The 14,386-nt window shown below is 36.3% G+C and overlaps 1 protein-coding gene across 1 annotated transcript in view; it reads left to right on the forward strand.

Annotated features, from left to right (window-relative positions):
* Positions 1–14,386, forward strand: part of LRP1B (LDL receptor related protein 1B) — a 2,070,284-nt gene that overhangs the window by 1,827,170 nt on the left and 228,728 nt on the right. Inside the window, exons 64-66 of the mRNA XM_043894665.1 lie at positions 233–349; positions 469–588; positions 1,981–2,100. Coding sequence (XP_043750600.1) covers positions 233–349; positions 469–588; positions 1,981–2,100 — 357 coding nt within the window. The remainder of the gene's footprint in view (positions 1–232; positions 350–468; positions 589–1,980; positions 2,101–14,386) is intronic.

Here is a 14,386-nt window from a genome sequence, read left to right on the forward strand (position 1 = left end):
AAAGATTAACTGCACTTCTGAATCTGATAGCTATTTGGCTGTGAGATAGTCATATTGTGCTCTAGGATATGTATAATGTAGTAATATAATATATATTAGTATTAAATCTATAATATATATTAGTATATAAATCTATCTATCTAGATTTTCTGCTGAATGCCAGAAAAGCTCTGTTATAAGACACATGAGCCAAGGTTGTCATTCCACGATACTTGTATGTTTCCTCTTGTAGCCGAATTTAAATGTCAGCCTGGCCGATTTCAGTGTGGAACTGGCCTCTGTGCTCTGCCCGCTTTCATCTGTGATGGAGAGAATGACTGTGGGGACAATTCTGATGAACTCAACTGTGGTAGGTGATTATATTCTTAGCTACTGAACATAAATTGAAATCTTAACTGATTATGTTTGCACTGGTTTAAATTCAGATACAGGCTTTAGCGCACATTTTTCATTCTTTTTATCTTTTAGACACACATGTCTGCCTCTCAGGTCAGTTCAAGTGTACCAAGAACCAGAAATGCATCCCAGTAAACCTCAGATGTAATGGGCAAGATGACTGTGGGGATGAGGAAGATGAAAGGGACTGTCGTAAGTCACCTCTAAGTGCTCTGTCTTATGTTGCTCAACTGAAATTGCTCTAAAAATTATTATTGTTCAACATAAATATATACTGTGTAGAAAATATAACTGCAATGATGGGAAAATAATTCCACATAGATATGTCTAGGGATGGATTATTTAAGAAATGCTATATAAAATTAAATAGAAAATTTAAATGGGGAGGATCTTTACTAAAAAGCTATCTGGAAATTATGACAAACATGAAGAAACATGCATCCATCCACATCATCCTTAAGAGAAGCAGCAAAAACAAATTATCAGTGATTATAGTGCTTTTTTTAAAAATAATTTTTTTGCCATATTGAGTAGCTACATGTAATTTTCTTCTGTCGATTTAATTAGTCACTTGAAATCAACACCATTTTTATTAGAGATTGCTTTTTTTCCTAGTAATAACGTATTGAGTGTATGAAAAGAAACAAAAATCTGGGCAAAATAACCGAACAAAATTACTTATTAAAAATTGTAAATAATACTCCTCCTAAAATATGTTAACAAGGTACTTCAAAAAACAATTGTAAAATATTTTTAATTCTGTTCACCTCTTATTTCAATATCTCATGAAAAATAAATATGCATAAAATGGAAGACAGAACAGTTTACATCACATGCATATGTGCCCATAGGCAGGTAGGCACACACACACACAGGATCTGAACCACAGAGCACCTGTCAAGTTCAAGCTTTCAGCAGAGCTGCTATCAACATTTCTGTCTTGCTGAAGTTTTATTTTATTCCTCTAAAACTTTTATCAGTAAATAATGTTCAGTCATCCAGCAATTTGATTAAGATGGTGCATTCGGAATAAAGTCAGTACCAGTTCTTTATGGTTAGCCATTCTAGAAGCTGATCTATTAAACTGACGAAGATTTGTGAAGCAGTTTATAGTTTCAGGCAGATGTTCGCCTCTTCTCTCAAAACCTCAGCACAACCAGAGGTTTTAATAAATTCTATGCTTTTTATTCTCTCATTCGCTAATAACTTCTGATTTATGTCTTTTCCTGTTTATAAAAATATTATCTGTGTAAATTCTTAAATTTATCTGAAAAAGCATATTTTGAAAAAACCTGAATTCTTTGTGTTTAAGTTAGTTTCAAGACAATTAATCAAGGGTAGGGTGGTTTTGAAAACTCTTATTTTTATCAAATGCATCATTGAAGAAATATGTTTTATTTATTTCTACTGGAATAGATAATAGGAATACATTACAGATAATTAAAAGTTAAAACTTATCACCTTCAGGACCTTATTAAGAGAAGATACGTTTTCAATTATTAACTAAAAATTTATTTAATTAAAAAAAATTAAAACACCTATTCTTGTCCAAAGCTGCATGTTCATAGATGCTTTCCTTTTAAGCTGAAAACAGCTGTTCTCCGGACTACTTCCAGTGTAAAACCACCAAACACTGCATTTCCAAGCTGTGGGTTTGTGACGAGGATCCAGACTGTGCAGATGCGTCAGATGAGGCAAACTGTGGTGAGTTTTGTGACCATGGATCTTACTTATTGTATTTATCTCATCATCTGAGATGGCCAGAGTGAGGCGAATTTGAACCCAATTCTGATACAACTAAGGTGTGAAAGAGTCCCTAAAATTTTATTCCTGTGTTCTCAGAGTCAGTAACCTCAGGTTAGCCATTTTCTAAAAAGCGTGGAGGGTTAAGGCAGAAGGGTAAGTATTGTTTTAGTATCAATCAAAACTTTCTAAAAAGGTGGATCTAAAAGGTAAGATAGAACTATCAAGTTATGTTAGCATATGCACATGCTATTAGCATTTAATGAGTAGAAACAATGAAACACTATTTTCTTATTGTTCTGCTGCTGCTGCTGCTAAGTCGCTTCAGTCTTGTCTGACTCTGTGCGACCCCATAGACGGCAGCCCACCAGGCTCCCCCGTCCCTGGGATTCTCCAGGCAAGAACACTGGAGTGGGTTGCCATTTCCTTCTCCAATGCATGAAAGTGAAAAGTGAAAGGGAAGTCGCTCAGTCTTCTCCGACTCTTAGCGACCCCATGGACTTCAGCCTACCAGGCTCCACTGTCCATGGGATTTTCCAGGCAAGAGAACTGGAGTGGGTTGCCATTGCCTTCTCTGTCTTATTGTTCTAGATTTCACTTTTCTCCTTAAATGTCATATAATTGTCCTTTTATCCAATGATTACTGTTCATTCTTAAACATGGTGGGGGGAAAAGAAAAAAGATAATGAAAACATTTTCTTGTTTCAGTAGATGACAGCAATCACTTAATATAGCATGTTTCTGAAACATTAATATTTTTACTTAAAGTCAGTTTTATTTATAATTTATTATTACTTATTAACATTGCAGAAATAAAGAAATAGACATTCATTTTGTTTAATGCATTTTATTCTATCTTGAAAATGTGAAACAGAAAATGAAAGTTATTGTTATGTGTAACTCATTTTTATCAACATCTAGTAAACATTAATTGAAGCTAATTGCTTTAGGTGAATCCAGCAAACTTTTCATTTTGGGGGAGGCAAAAAAGCATTTAATATAGTAATTGAATAGAAAAGACAAAATTTGTCTAAACTAAAGGTAGAACTTCCAGGCTTTTAAGACAAAATTGTATCTTAAATGTATGGTCTAGATTCCACCTTACTCTTTCACTCTTCCAGAAGAAATCAACATAATGAAAAGCCTTTAGGTTCTTTGAAGTTTCATTATATTGAAAAAAAAAACTCATGAGCTGCATGGATAATCACAAGCAATATTATGTCTTTAAGAGTTGTTGTTGTTCTTGTTTTTTAATATTGTCTTCTGTGTATTCAGGACATGCAACCACTGTGACTTACTCATTTTATAGTATAAAACCACCGATCATCACTTTTGTGAAATTGGTCTTCCTAATCAATTCACATGGCCTCCAACTACATCCATCACCAGTTTGTCTAAACAGTTATCAATTTTGCAGACTAGTTTACATTACTGGCTGTTTTACTCTGTTGTCTTTTGTATTTTTGTTTACCAAATGAACATGAAATAGTGACTTATATTACCTATCTGAATAATTTACTGACTGAAATGTTTTTTTCCTATATTTTATTCTTCCTCACTTTGGTGTGATTTAACTGTTTTGGAACGTTATATTATTCAAACTGATAATTATTAATCAACATCATCATCATAATACCTATTATTTATGTGATGTCCATCATATGGCCCAAGAAATGTGTTCAGAGCTTTGCAGTGATTACTTCATTTGAAGTCTTTATTATTCCTATTTCGTGGATGAGAAAAATGAGAGCCAGGAGAAACTTGCCTCAAATTGCAGAGCCTACAAATGGTAAAAAGGGAACTTGAATTCAAAGTTATTTGACATGAAAGTATCTGCTCTATGAACATAGCATGAATCCACCTCATTTTTTCTATATAAATAAAAATATATTTAAATATTTTCTGTTATAAATTTATATAGAATTCTCCTAGCCACAATTACTGCTTTAAGTTCTAGGCCAGTATAAAAATACTTACATACTCACAGAAAGAAGAAGATAGATTGAAGAAGCTTACCATTTAATTTGTCTTAAACCCGCTCTAAAATATTATTGTGGACAGGTGCTAATTTAATTAAAAGAAACTTCTTCATCATATTTTAGCATGGCAATTGTTAATCCTTATTTTACAAGGAGCTAAAAGACCAACTTTTCCCTTCTTTTGTCTTCAATACATATAGAAATGCAATGTATTTTTGCTAATTCTGTTAACACCCTGGGGGGATAGTTCACTTTTGATGCTTTATTGAATCAGAAAGAAATGTATCACTCCTTAAAGATTAGCCCTATCATGCCAAGGCCTTTTTATTTGAATTTGAGTTACATGTTTCTTTGTGGGAAAGCATGCACCTTTCCTCTAAGTAGGGATGAGCTTCCTTATTGCACATCAAGTGGCCTGGCAGAATGAATCACAGGCTTGCAATAAGTGCCATTGAGGAAATGTTGCAACACCTCCATGTGCAATGAGTTTTTATTGCAATTGCTTTCTTTATTTTCTTAGCTCTGTGCTTAGTTTAGGGGGAGATCTAGTTGGAGATCACCTAGCCCTTACATCTTATTTTTCAACACCAATATTTGTATTTATCTATAGTTTTATATCTAATTGGCTTCTGTCAGTTCCAAAGTTCCAGTATTATAGTTTGTTTTGACTTGACCTAAATTAAACAGTTTGGTTTTTTTGTTTTGTAAGTAAGAACAGTGTAGAAGCACACATACAAGTAAACAATGTATACATGTTAAATAGGGAAATAAATAACCAGTAATGTGTAAATATTTTAAAAATTATTTGATTTTTAGTATATTTACCAAAATACTACATGCATATTGCATTCAGCCCAGTGTAATTTTTGAGATATTGAGCACTTGCAAATTTAACAACTAATATTCAATATGTATAAAAATTGTGTGGTAATCTTTTCTATATTAGCATAAAGAGATTTTGAATCACTTTGAATACATGTAGATTAAATATATTAATAGTTTAAGAATCTTTTCCAGTACTCTAGTCATGGTGAGATTTTAAATTTAAAAATTAAATTAACCATATAGTTTCCCATCTTAGTACACCTAGTTTTTTTGAGATGGTTAAATTTAAATCCATGAAAGCTACATTTGGCCCATTTGGATTTAAATTGAAAAATATTTTTTAAACATCTTTTAATTGTGTTTCTGTGTAAATATAGATTTATATGTATACTACCTTCACAGTCATCACAAATGCAGTGGGTCCGTCTCATCATCAGGTTCCACACTAGCAGATACGGAGGTCTGACTGTCCTAAGCCATTTTACATAAGGGACAGATACCATGGATTTTGGTATCTGTAGGGTTACTAATCCCTTTTGGGTACCAAGGAAATATTGTAGTGGTAACTTTATTTTGTGAGTTGCTAATAGTTATAAAATTACTTCTTTTTGCCCAAAGTTGTTTATTCTTTCCTCACTCTATGCTCAAAGATAAACTTTTTAAAATAAGTGTGTGAATATACACACTTTTACTAGACTCTTGGAAGGCTGTTTCACTGTGTATTACAACATTAAATCAATGCCACATTGAAACCCTGACCACAAGAAGTAGATTACTCCAATTGTGGCGGCTCTGGGGTTTTCGTTTGGAATCTTAGTTTCAAACTTCCTTCACCTTCTGCCTGCCATTTTCTCTTTAAGGTATAAAATACAGATTTTGGGATTTGACAGATCTATACTAGATTCATACTTCTGCTCTGTCATCTGAGTTGAAACGTTTCTACAATTTGATTCTGATAAGATGATATCAAAATATGTCTTTCCGTTATGTTCTCTCTTCCTGATTTATAGTTTAGAATCTCCGTTTCCTAGAACCCTAGGAAACATTCTCTTCAGTTTTCTGTGTGAGATTTCCTGGTCAGTTCTGCACTCACCACTCCACTCTCTGGAATCAGCTGTTTGTGCTGGCATATTGCTCCTCCCTGTGATTGCCTTTCCTACTTTCTTTTCTTGTCTCCTACATCCTTTTACCTTATTTAAAATTCTGTGCCATCAAAGAGAGTCTTGCTTTCACGTTGGTTCAGAGTCCTTTGCTGATTTTGAGCCATCTTGATTTATAACCAACATGCTGCTTGGTTAATTATATTTATTAGTGAATTTGTTATAATCACACTAGCCGGGGCTTGTGAGAGGAACTTGGGTTTCCCATAGTAACCTTGTACTTTCCAAAGCCTGGATTTCAAACATGATATTGAACACAGTCAAAAAAAAAAAAAAAAAAAAAAAAAAGATAGAATCTGTCAATGCTTGCTTTTATTTTCCCTTTAATGTCAGTTGAGGAAATTTGAATTGGGTCCTCAAGCTGTGAGAATATAGGGGAAAAATGACATTTTTAAGTTAAAGCTAGTACATGTTAAATTATAAGCTATTCCAAACATACAGACTTGTACAAAAAGTTATACAGTGACTTTAACCTTTGGCCTAAGCTGTCTCTTAAAACATCCAAATCCCACAATAACAACTTATGCCCATCTCTACACTTCCCCTCTCTCATCTCTATACTTCCCCTCTCCCTTCCTCCCCTTGTCCTGAAGTAGTCATATATAATTTGCATGTATTTTTTAAAATTACCATGGTAGTATGCATTTATTAATATGTACCTAATAGTTTATAGTATTGAGGGACTGATGTTGAAGCTGAAACTCCAATATTTTGGCCACCTGATGCCGAGAGCTGACTCATTTGAAAAGACCCTGATGCTGGGAAAGATTGAAGGCTGGAGGAGCAGGGGATGACAGAGGATGAGATGGTTGGATGGCATCACCGACTCAGTGGACATGGGTTTGGGTGGTCTCCGGGAGTTGGTGATGGACAGGGAGGCCTGGCGTGCTACGGTTCATGGGGTTGCAAAGAGTCAGACACAACTGAGGACTGAACTGAACTGAACTGAAAAGTTTATAAAAGATGGTATTATATTTTCTATATTAATTTGAGGCTTAAGGTATTCTAGTAGTATAATGTGTTCATGTGAATAATATATTTCCATATAAAGATAATTTCTACATATTTCAATTATTACAGATTTGTTGGCAAATAAAGTACAAAAGTGGAGAAGGAAATGGCAACCCTCTCCAGTATTCTTGCCTAGGGAATTCCGTGGACAGAGGAGCCTGGTGGGCTGCTGCCCATAGGGTCGCACAGAGTCGGACACGACTGAAGCAACTTAGCATGCATTGGAGGAGGAAATGGCAACCCACTCCAGTGTTCTTGCCTGGAGAATCCCAGGGACAGAGGAGCCTGGCGGGCTGCCATCTATGGGGTTGCACAGAGTCGACGTGACTGAAGCGACTTAGCAGCAGCACCAACAGCAGCAAAGTACAAAAGACTTTGTTCAAACTGTGCTATAGACCCCGCGAAGTTTCAGTTCTCTGCTCAATTGCTCTGTCACCTTGCATGAAAGTTCATTAAAAGCAGATGTGACAGGGCCTAGAGGCAGGAATCCTAATATTCCTATAGGCAATATTAGACTAAATGTTATACTTGGGATAGAGGGCTTGGAATGAGACTGAAGAGGAAAGCCCTGATACTGATGATTGTAGTAAAATAAGTCATGATATTTGAGTTTAGTGACTTGTGAATTTAGTTATTTTCAAAAATTTTTATTAATTTCTACTTAGAGTAACATTTAGTAAATGTTAGTTCCATGATTTCAAGATAATCTAGGGGGAAATACCTTTGTTCACATACGCAAGAAAGGATGATACACTAAGTTCTGTATCTTGGGAAACAATCCACACTTATATGTTAATATATTTGGTTAAGACATCTGTTATTGTCTTAATTCATGTTTCCTGAATTTAAATATAGATTACAAATTTATGTATTCTGATTAGTAACAAATGATCTGAACATCATCAAGTGCCTCTACCCTGCTAGTGGCTGTGACTTTGTGGGAGGCGTGGGATGAGGGCATTGATTGCCGAAGGAGGTTGATGGGAGACTGATTTTAAATTTTCAGATATATAACATTATGATATCTCTTAGTTATTTCGAAGGGTGGACTATGAATGTTATGCTAGCAGGTGGTGAGGAGAAAGACCTCTAATCCTCATGTTCTCTGGGACCCCTTTTGGTCTCTGCTACCTGATGAGTAACTGCGGTAACTAACTCATGCTGTGGAGTGCTGGTATCACCACTCTTTGCTTAAGTGTGTGTGTGCTCAGTCACTAACTTGTGGCCGACTCTTTGCAACCTCATATACTGTAGCCCGCCAGGCTTCTCTATCCGTGGCGTTGCCTATGTGTAGGTCAGGCTATTTGTCTCTATGACTCCATTCTTGGGTGAGCTACAACCCCATAAATTTCTGCTGTATATGAAAACTCTTGAGCTAAGATCTTCTCAGACATACACGATTCTGCAAATCTCCAGGTCATGTCAGGAGTCAGGGAGACTGCCTCATGCTTATCTATTTAGCTACTACCACTTTTTCATTTTATTTTTATTATTTTTAGTTGGAGGATAATTGCTTTACAGTGCTGTGTCAGTTTCTAACATACAACATCACAAATCAGTCTAACTGTATGTGTATATATATATATACACCTTCCCTCTTGAGCCTCCCTCCCACCCTGACCCCCATCCCACTGCTCTAGGTCATCACAGAATACCAGGCTGGGCTCCCTATGTTATGCAGAGCTTTCCGCTAGCTATCTATTTTACAATTAGCAGTGACGTATATACACCCACTTTTAATGTCATAAAATCAGCCATTCCGGAGTTTTGTTGACTGTGTTATACACTTGATGCTAGATGTTTCTCCTCAAAGCTTGGCATCTCCCAAAGATAAAAATAGCGCTTCCAATAGAACCCTTGAAGAAGAGTCTGTCTGCAGGAATGGGGCCAGGAAATTGTCTTCTAGCTTTTGTACAAATAAATGAATGAATTACATGTGAATCGTTAAATAGTCTAAGTGGAACACATTTAGTCTTTTTTATAAATTATCTGCAGTAATTTTTATGCACAGATTGTCTCTGTACCAAAAGAATGTGAAATTTTTTGGCGATGTTTTATTTTTTTTTTTTCCTCTCAATAAGAGGAAGCTGTAAGATTTCATTTTTATTGCAGAAAACTAGAAAAGAGTCCATACAATAAGTCAGGAGACCTGCTGAATATTCCAGACTCTGAATTGATCTGAAATAAAAGCAAGGAGACTAAAATAGCTTTTTGTTAGTGAGGCTATGGTTGAATTTGTAAAGGGGAGGAACTACATGTTTATTTTAATAATAGCTGGGTTGGAACAGTCAATGTTTTTAAAAGAAACTGAGTCACAAATTTAATATTCTGTGATATTTTTGTTTGAAAAACTTCATCCTTATCATACTGCTCCCCTTATCCTTGGCCAAGTACATTTGACTCTTAAAATAACACACATACACACACATAAACCCTAGTTGCAGATGTATAGTAGTACATAGGAAGTATTAGGTGCTTTCTTAAAAAATAAATATGAAATGCAGATCTTTAAAAATTTACCTCCTTTTACTACCTTTAGAACAAAAATATGTGTTTCTTTTAGCTTGTAGGATTCTGTTTCTCATATGCTTTGGGCTGGCAATTTCCTTAGAGAATATTCGAATATTTTTATTTTCAGTCAGTATTTAGTGTTGTTTTGTACCGTGTGTATTTGTTATATGCTGTACTCTGCCTTCAGTCATGTCAGACTCTATACAACAGCATGGAGTGTAGCCCCCAGGCTTCTCTATCCATGAACTTTCTAGGCAAGAATACTGGGGTAGGTAGCTATTTTCTCCTCCAGGGAATCTCCCTGACCCAGGCGGGATCAAACCCACTTCTGAATCTCCTGCCTTGGCAGGAAGAGTCTTTACAATTGAGCCACTTGGGAAGCCCATATCTGATTATACTGCACATAAATGAATGTGTGTGTGTTGTGTTAATAGCTCAGTCATATCTGACTCTTTGTGACCCCATAGACTGTAGACCCCCAGGCTCCTCTGTCCATGGAATTCTCCAGGCAACAATACTTGAGTGGGTTGCCATTCCCTTCTTTAGGGGATCTTCCCGACCCACAGTTTGAACCCAAGTCTCCTGCATTGCAGGCGGATTCTTCAACATCTGAGCTACCAGGGAAGCCCCACAGTAATGAATGAAAATAGGTAAAATGAAGGATTGTATTACCTTTTCTCAACACCACCACCTGGTAAGAAATCTCTGTGTAGAAATTATTTTTGTTTATCCCTTTAAGAAAACTCACATTTGACTTTGGAGGAGAATGGTTGCATGTAAATGTATGGCTGAGTCCTTTTGCTGTGACTATCACAATATCATTTGTCAATTCACTATACACCAATACAAAATAAAAATATTTTTAAAAATAAACTTAGGTTTGTGCTTTTATGTTAAAATCAGTTCGAGGATCCAAGTGGTATCGATTTTATTTACAAAAAGAATATCTATTTACTGCCATTAGCACTTCAGGACAAAATATATTAATGTATATTTGTTAATATATAGAAGACCTATTATAGACTTGTGACTGTAACATTTGTTAGCTTTGTGATATAGGGATATATATGGTATAGATGATGATTCTGATAGCCATATCTATGTTCCAATCAGCTTTAGAGTCAATGCGTGGGATGCAAAGTCTTTAGGCTAGATTTTTCATGTCATCTGACCACTGTTCAAATATGGTACCTTGCTCAGATTTCATGTTGAAAATAATGGGAATGCAAAGACAGGGGATATATAGTAGGATTTAGTATGATAAAGAACATACAGTAAATTATTGCCTATTTTTATTTGAATAACTTTGAAATATTTGTTGTTCTATTCCATTGCTGTCATGTCTGACTCTTTGCAGCTCCATGGAGTGCAGCACACCAGGCTTCCCTGTCCTTCACTCTCTCCCGGAGTTTGTTCATCACGTCCATTGAGTCTGTGATGTTATCTAACCATCTCATCCTCTGCCACCCTTTTCTCCATTTGCCTTCAATCTTTCCCAGCATCAGAGTCTTTTCCAATGAACTGGCTCTCAGAATCAGATGGCCAAAGAATTGGAGCTTCAGCTTCAGCATCACTCCTTCCAATGAATATTCAGGGTTGATTTCCTTTAGGATTGACTCTTAGGATCTCCTTGTAGTCCAAGGGTTTTTCAAGCTCTCCAGAACCACAGTTCAAAAACATCAATTCTTGGTGCTCAACCTTCATTATGTTCCAACTCTCACATCTGTACATGACTACTGGAAAAATCTTGGCTTTGACTATATGGACCTTTGTTGGCAAACGGGTGTCTCTGTTTTTTAATACACTATCTAGATTTGTCCTAGCTTTTCTTCCAAGTAGCAAGCGTCTTTTAATTTCATGGCTGTAGTCACTGTCTGGAGTGATTTTGGAGCCCAAGAAAATAAAATCTATCATTGCTTCCACTTTTTCCCCTTCTATTTGCCATGAAGTGATGGGACTGGATGCCATAATCTTCCTTTTTTGAATGTTGTGTTTTAAGCAGCTTTTTCACTTTCCTCTTTCACCCTCATCAAGAAGCTACTTTGTTCCTCTTCACTTTCTGCCATTAGAGTGATATCATCTGCATATCTGAGGTTGTTGATATTTCACCAATCAATCTTAATTCTAGCTTGTGAGTCATCCAGCCCTGTATTTCATGTGATATACTCTGCATATACGTTAAATAAGCAGGGTGACAATATACAGCCTTGACATACTCCTTTTCCAATTTTGAACCAGTCCATTCTTCTATGTCTGGTTCTAATTGTTGTTTCTTCACCTACATACAGGTTTCTCAGGAGGCAGGTAAGGTGGTCTGGTATTCCCATCTCTTGAACAATTTTCCACAGTTTGTTGTGCTCCACACAGTCAAAGGCTTTTTTGTATTCAGTGAGTGTTAGTCACTCAGTTGTGTCCAACTTTTCCTGACCCCATGGACTGTAGTCTGCCAGGCTCCTCTGTCCATGCGATTCTCCAGGGAAGAATATTTGAGTTGGTTGCCATTTTCTCTCCATGGAATATTCCAAACTCAGGGATTGAACCCAGGTCTCCCACATTGCAGGCAGATTCTTTACTGTCTGAGCCACCAGCCAATGAATCAGAAGTAAAAATAATCTTAGCCTTCTAATTAAATTTGTATTTTTCAAATCCAAAATTCTTGAAAGAGATTTTAAAAAGATTATGAACAGAAATCCTTCATGGTGAGTTTCCTTTGACCCAAAGCACAATTGACATGAAAAATATTACTCAATTGCTAGAGAGATAAAAGAGAGAGCAGATCTACCCTGTGACCTGAAGTTTCTCATTTCTATAGATCACATTATCCATATGAGTACAACACTTATCTTCAAAATCCTTTGTTCTAAGAAAGAAACAAACCTTCAGGACATACATGATTCTCTTTTGATAAAGTTACTGAGTTTTGACTGTTATTTGAGAAAAAGAACAATATAAACTATCTATATTAAAGTTTGAGTAAATCTTACGTTTTTTTATTAATGGTAGTTCAGTTCAGTTGCTCAGTCATGTCTGACTCTTTGTGACCCCATGGACTGCAGCACACTAGGCTTCCCTTTCAATCACCAACTCCCGGAGCTAGCCCAAGCTCATGACCATTGAGTTAGTAATGCCATCCAACCATTTCATCCTCTGTCGTTCCCCTTCTCCACCTGCCTTCAATCTTTCCCAGCATCAGGGCCTTTTCCAAAAAGTCAGTTCTTTGCATAAGATGGCTAAGGTATTGGAGTTTCAGCTTCAGCATTAGTCCTTCCAATAAATATTCAGGACCAATTTCCTTTTAAGATTGACTGGTTGGATCTCCTTGCAGTCCAAGGGACTCTCAAGAGTCTTCTCCAAGACCACAGTTCAAAAGCATCGATTCTTCGGTGCTCAGCTTTGTTTATGGTCCAAATCTCACATCCATACATGACTACTGGAAAAACCATAGCTTTGACTAGACAGACATTTGTCAACAATGTAATGTCTCTGCTTTTTAATATGCTGTCTAGGTTTGTTATAGCTTTTCTTCCAAGGAACAGGAAAATTCATGTATTTGGATTACATTCATTGTATATCTTACTTAAGCAATCAAATTTCTAATTTTAGTTCATATTTTTATATTTAAACTTAAACTAGTAATAAGTTACACAATATGTGTATATCTGCAATAATATTATATTAACCATTTTTCTATAAATATTAATACCAAATATTAATATTAACTAAAATAATGGTATTTTGTTTGAGTTCATTAAAATCAATTATTCAGGAATTGAGTATTTCACAATTAGTTCTATCACCAAACTTTGCATAATGAAGTAACCAGAAGGAATGAAAGAGGATTGCACAGGGGATAACTTTCTGAGCACCCTACTTCAGTTGAGTTTAGTTCAGTCACTCAGTCATGCCCGACTCTTTGTGACTCCATGGACTGCAGCACGCCAGGCCTCCCTGCCCATCAGCAACTCCTAGAGTTTAACCAAACTCATGTCCATAGAGTCGGTGATGCCATCCAATCATCTCATCCTCTGTTGTCCCTTTCTCCTCCTGCCCTATCTTTTCCAGCATCAGGGTCTTTTCAAATGAGTCCCCTCTTTGCATCAGTGGCCAAAGTATTGGAGTTTCAGCTTCAACATCAGTCTTTCCAATGAACACTCAGGACTGATCTCCTTTAGGATGGACTGATTGGATCTCCTTGCAGTCCAAGGGACTCTCAAGAGTCTTCTCCAACAACACAGTTCAAAAGCGTCAATTCTTGAGCACTCAGCTTTCTTTATAGTCCAACTCTCACATCCATACATGACTACTGGAAAAGCCATAGCCTTGACTAGGTGGACCTTTGTTGACAAAGTAATGTCTCTGCTTTTTAATATGCTGTCTAGGTTGGTCATAACTTCCCTTCCAAGGAATGTGTCTTTTAATTTCATGGCTAAAGTCACCATCTGCAGAAATTTTGGAGCCCCCAAAAATAGTCAGCCACTGTTTCCCCATCTATTTACCATGAAGTGATGGGACAGGATGTCATGTTCTTAGTTTTCTGAATGTTGAGCGTTAAGCCAACTTTTTCACTCACCTCTTTCACTTTCATCAAGAGGCTCTTTAGTTCTTCTTTAAGGGTGGTTTCATCTGCATATCTGAGATTATTGATATTTCTCCTGGCAATTCTAATTCCAGCTTGTGCTTCCTCTAGCCCAGCATTTTTCAAGATGACTCTGCATATAAGTTAAATAAACAGGTGATAATATACAGCCTGACGTACTTCTT

This window comes from Cervus elaphus, chromosome 33 (genome assembly GCF_910594005.1).
Source record: "Cervus elaphus chromosome 33, mCerEla1.1, whole genome shotgun sequence".
Classification (NCBI taxonomy): Eukaryota; Metazoa; Chordata; class Mammalia; order Artiodactyla; family Cervidae; genus Cervus; species Cervus elaphus.